Consider the following 5145-nt stretch of genomic DNA (forward strand, 5'->3'; position numbering starts at 1 on the left):
TGGTGGCCATGGGTCAGGGTGTCCAAGCCTTTTCATGCACGCACCTGTGAGTTTGCATTTTGGGGTGATGAACTCTCCTCACCCCTTTTCTCTTTCCCCCGTGCCTCCAATTTCAGCTACTTAGGTCGTGGATGTGTTTTTGGACCCCTCAGAAACCAGTATGGTCTACTGTCTCCAAGTGCACAGACCCTCAGAGGGAGATGCTGAAAGCTGGTTTAGACCTCTGTTACCCCCTGTATCATCTCCCTGCCTCCACCTGCCATTGCTGCCCAACGCGCTACCCACCCCCCAGTCCTGTTCTGCCCCTGGCTCCCCGCACCAGGGCTGGGGGAGGCAGTGGGGCAAAGCAGGGGGGGGAACGGGGGTCACGGCTGGTGTTGGGAGCAGATGGCAGGAAGGGTGACATCAGTGGCGCAATTGTCCAGCCCCATTATTCCTCCTGACGGGCCTCCCACCCTTCTCCCGTTTCCGGCTCCTGACGGGGCTGCCGAGACAAAGGCAGCCAGCAGCAACGCAGGACTGCCCAGCCAGGGACAGGGCAGCCCTGAGCTCCCATCTCATCCTGCTCCTCCTCATCTGCCCAGCGCAAGGAGAGCTCAACCTGCTCATCCCAGCTCGGGGATGCCCTGGGTGGCAGTTGCCTTCTGGGGCAGCACGCAAGGGCTGATGCCGAGCAGAGCTTTTGGGCAATCCTGCCTGCCTCTCCCTTCTGCTCCTCCTGCATGTGCACAGGCAGGGGGGTTGAGAGCACTTGTCTAATTTGCTTTTCCCAGTGCTTGCACCTCTCTGACCCATACTGCTATTGAGGAAGGGCACCGTTAACAGTGCTTCTGGATGCTGCAGTTTGGAGCAGTGCTGTGGGATAACAGTAGCTGCTGGCTTTTTTGGTGCAAGGAAAGGACCATTTGGTGAGGAAAAGAAAAGTTGGTTTGTTTTTTCAATGATACATGTTTGTGATTGTGGGTATGCTGTCCCCAGGCCCCATTGTGCACTGCATCCTGCTCGGCGTGCACGTCTTCCCGTGGTGTCCAGCTGGGAAACCACACAAAAATGGTACCAATGTACTGCTCTGGTGTTGGTTTTGAACTCTCCTCATATTATTAATAATACATTTTCCCAATAATAAATTCCAATAACAACTGGAATCATTGAGCTCCTTGGTGCAGTTTTGGGAGCAGAGGTTATGGGAAATTCCTGATTGGGGGTTTTACTAGCATTTCTTGAGGGAAATGTTGGAAATTTCACTTCTTCAAGATCCCCCTGGGAAGTTTTTCCACCTCTTGACCTCTTTTCGCTTCCTGAAATGTAGCTATCTTTGCAGTGGCTACAGTTGTGGTTTGAAGCATGACAAGAGTCTCTTTGGGCAATGGGAATATTTATTTATTTATTTGCGTTAGGACCATGGCACTGCAGGCAGCTCTTTTGCTTGAGGGAAGGCTGGGGCTTAGGTTTTGAGCCATGTGCCTGGCTGCTCTTTATGTTGATGGAAGCCCTGTTATTTCAGCAGGGTGATTCACTGTGTTTTGAAACAGTATGTGACTGGTAGTTGGTAGTAATTGGGATAAGAATAGCATTCTCTTGTCTTAGCCCAATCACCTGTAGAGCAGCAGCATCCCTTCTTGGCAGCCAGGAAGAGGCGAAGCAGGGACCCAGCGTTGAATCACCCAGTGCTCAGAACCAGATGTCCGTGGGGGAGCTCTCTCCAGCCAGAGTTGGGCAGGGTAATCAGGAGCACTGAACTTGGTGTGACGGTGACGGATGGTCTCAGCTGTGGTTTGGCTGGAGTGAGTGGCTGTGTGGTCCCTGCTCCAGGCTGGCCATCCTCCCCAGCCAAAATGCTGACAGGGAGCAGGGTTGTCCTAGGGAAAGTGCCCTGGGGCACCTCCAGTGCTGGGGTGAGTCAGCAGATTTTTAAAAAAAGGCATGCATGGGTTTGCAAGCCCTCTTCAACATCTTTTTGGAGCCAGAAGATTTGCTGTGTCTTGGTCCCACTGTTCTTGCTGGCTGGGTTTGGAGACCCTTTCTGGAGGGTGATGTGGGGAGTGTTTGCTTACTTCAGCAGTCTTGGGGTGATGGGCAACTCCCATGGGAGAGGTCTGACCATGGAGATGCCACTCCTTGAAAGCCTGCTGTTACCAGCCATGTCCCAGCACTATGCTAGGCCCTGGCAGAGGCAGGAATGTGGCCTGTGCCTCTCTTCAGCTTTACCCTCCTCCTGTGCCCAGTTAGCTTTTAACCTCTGTAGGTTTAAGGCTCGAGAGAGAGCTGAGCCTTCCCCTGCATATCAGGAGCACGTAAGGTCAATGGGAGAGCCACAGGCCTGATTAAACATCACCCTCTCATTTCCATCTGTGGCAAGGAGCTGGGAAGCCAGTATGAGCTCCTTGTGCGCTCCACAAGGACTCCTCTGAACCTCTGCAGGCATCCTTGCCCCAGCAAGGGAGGTATTTATTTTCTGCAGCCAGGCCATGCAAGGCCAGTGCCTGTTTGGCATTTGCATTAAGTGAAACCTTATCACTTTAATAAGATGTAAACTGTGTTGCACATCTCTTCTGTCACTCAACAGCCCTGCAGCAATGGCCCAAACCAAGCCTCCTCAGGCAAAGGGACCACTAAATCCTATAGTGGGATAATTCTGCTCTGGCAGAGCAGGTACCTCCCTTGTAGCCACCCTGTCTGGAACTGCACAGCCAGGACAAGCCTCTGCTCCACTGCAAGTTGATCCCAACCTCACTGTACTTTTAGTGGTGATGCTTTCACTGGCATGGGGCTTTGAGCTGGGGACTGGGTTTTTGGGATGTGCTCAAGGGGCTTAAAGGGCTGGCAGGCTCCCAGCCCTGAGCTGGTTTGGCAGCCATTGTATTTCCTTCCAGCTGCACTTGGAATGGCCTCCTATGTAAATCCTGCTTCAAGGATGGCCGAGGAAGAAATGCTGGGCTAAATCTTCAGCCAGCTTAACCTCAGGTGGCTTCACTCATTCTGCAGTGTCTTATTTTAAATTTTCCACATCCTTTTCTCTTCTCATTCTGCCACTAATTTTTCATCCGTCCCATCATCCCTGTGACCTCCTGGGCCAGTTTTGCTCTCCAGTGCCCGGTGCTAGGCTGGGGACAGGCAGCTCCTTTGAGCCTCCCCCTTCCTCTTGCAGAGCAGCACGTGGTGTCCCGGTGGGGATTTCTGTCAGTGTGGGGCTGTCCCTCTGCTGCAGCGAGGAAACGTGATGAGCTCAGCTAAATTGGTGTGCCCTGCAGTTTTATTTGGATGGCGCTCACGTCGCTGAGCAGAGAAACACCTGCAGCAGGGTGTGAAAGCAGCATTAATGTTGACAGTATCCTGAGCAAATCTGTGCTGGTGATGAGATAGAGCATAACGGTGAGACATCAAAAGGAGGTGGGTGTCCATGAGTGGTCTCTAGTTCAAGTGGTCTCCTAAAGAGATTTTGGAGAGGGACAGGCAAGGGGTGGGTGATAGACAACTCCAACACAAGAAGGAGGAGACAGTGGCTCAGGGGCACAGATGCTGCTACCTGCCCACTGCTGCCTCCTCCCCCTCTTGCGGTGTGATGGATGGGCCTTACCTCACTGGTTGGGAGGGCAGGAGCTTGCAAGGCAGGTGTAATGTCATCCGTCAGGCTATTCAGAGAACACTCTGAGCATGCACAGACCTTCAGGTAGATGTAGGAATGACTGACCGTGCCTTGAGTACACTCACTGCAGTCCAGGAGTGGAGGGACACCTGCCTGCAGACAGCTGCCTGCCTGTGGGGTACTCCACAGGCATCTCACCTGCCCTGGAGACCCCGCAGTGGCAAAAAGGCTGGATTCTGTTCATGGTATGTTAAGTCACATGGGGAGCTGCTTTCCCTCTGCTCCAGCACATCTCTGCAGTGTTCAAGCCTCACTATGCATTACAAATGGAAGAAGGAGCATCCTACTGAACACCCTCCGAAGTAGAGAGATTTTCCCTCTCCTTCAGTCCTCAGGATTGACCTGCAGGTTTAGATTGAGCTTCTGGAGGGGTAGTGCCTACAGAGGTATTGCAGTACTAGGCACGATGTTTCCAGGCTGAGCCCTGGACATCTATGGCTCCAGCCCTGCTTGCTTTGGCCACTGCACAAGGGCTGTGGTGGAAAAGCCTCTCCTGCCAAACCACCCCCAAGTCCCTGTGATGCCAGTCAGGCTGCAGTACCTGAGGGCAAAGGTTGGGTGGGGAGGAGCATGTGGAAGAAGTCACATCGACCTCTGGGATGTAATTAAATAATGGCAAGCCAAGGGTGGGCAATAAGGAGGAGCTACCCTATTTTGGGTAGGATGCCCAAAAGCACTTGCAGTTGGTGGGGCTGCTCTAATGGGCATCTGTACTAGACACTCTCACTTTTAACTGTGAAGCCAAGTCCCAGCCTGGCTGGACTCTTCGTTTAGTGAGTGAAGCTCACTCGTGGGGACAGGAAGCATTCAAGGAGCTGGGGTCTCCCACTGAAGTAGCCACTAAATTCAGCTTTGCTTCCCATGGTGGTGTGGGCAGCAGCGTCCTCAGCACTCAGCCTATTTCTCTGACACTTGGTTTTCACCATTCCTGTGCAGGTGGAGGCAGAGGAGCACCAGGACGTGGTGGTCTACGATCAGAGCACACGGGACGTGACCGGCTTGGCTGCCGACAGCTTCCTCTCCATCCTCCTGGGCAAGCTGGACAGCTGCTTCCACAGCGTCTCCATCCTTACAGGTAGGAGTCCTTGGTTACCTCTTCCCCTGGCACTCTTGCCCTTAGTCTGGAGTTACGGAGCAGTGGCCACTCATGTCCATCTGCACCCTCTTTCCTGGCCACCGGTGGCAGTGATGGCAGAGGGCAGTGCCTCAGTCAGACCAAGGAGACTAAACCCATGCTGGCATCACTGGGTCCTCCCCATGCATTCATTCCTTGCACTGCCCAGCTCTCTGCTGCTGCACCCACTAGCCAGGGTGAATGAGAGGAGAGGGTACAGAGGGGTCGTGGTGGCACGGATCCCACCACCCAAAGGTGCCCTTCATTCCTTCATCCTTGTGCTATCTCATCCCAGGCAAACGTGCCACGGGCTGGGCCTGGTTCCAATTCTCTGCTCCCTCTCACTGCTGTTAAAGGGAGGGCAGGAGAGGAAATCCATGGATTT

At 53.6% G+C, this 5145-nt stretch overlaps 1 protein-coding gene across 1 annotated transcript in view; it reads left to right on the forward strand.

Annotated features, from left to right (window-relative positions):
- The window catches only part of DUSP8 (dual specificity phosphatase 8), a 32825-nt gene that overhangs the window by 2795 nt on the left and 24885 nt on the right, over positions 1-5145 (forward strand). Inside the window, exon 2 of the mRNA XM_010003905.1 lies at positions 4583-4721. Within this exon, the coding sequence (XP_010002207.1) occupies positions 4583-4721 (139 nt within the window). The remainder of the gene's footprint in view (positions 1-4582; positions 4722-5145) is intronic.

Source organism: Chaetura pelagica, unplaced genomic scaffold, assembly GCF_000747805.2.
Source record: "Chaetura pelagica isolate M959 unplaced genomic scaffold, ChaPel_1.0 scaffold28, whole genome shotgun sequence".
Classification (NCBI taxonomy): Eukaryota; Metazoa; Chordata; class Aves; order Apodiformes; family Apodidae; genus Chaetura; species Chaetura pelagica.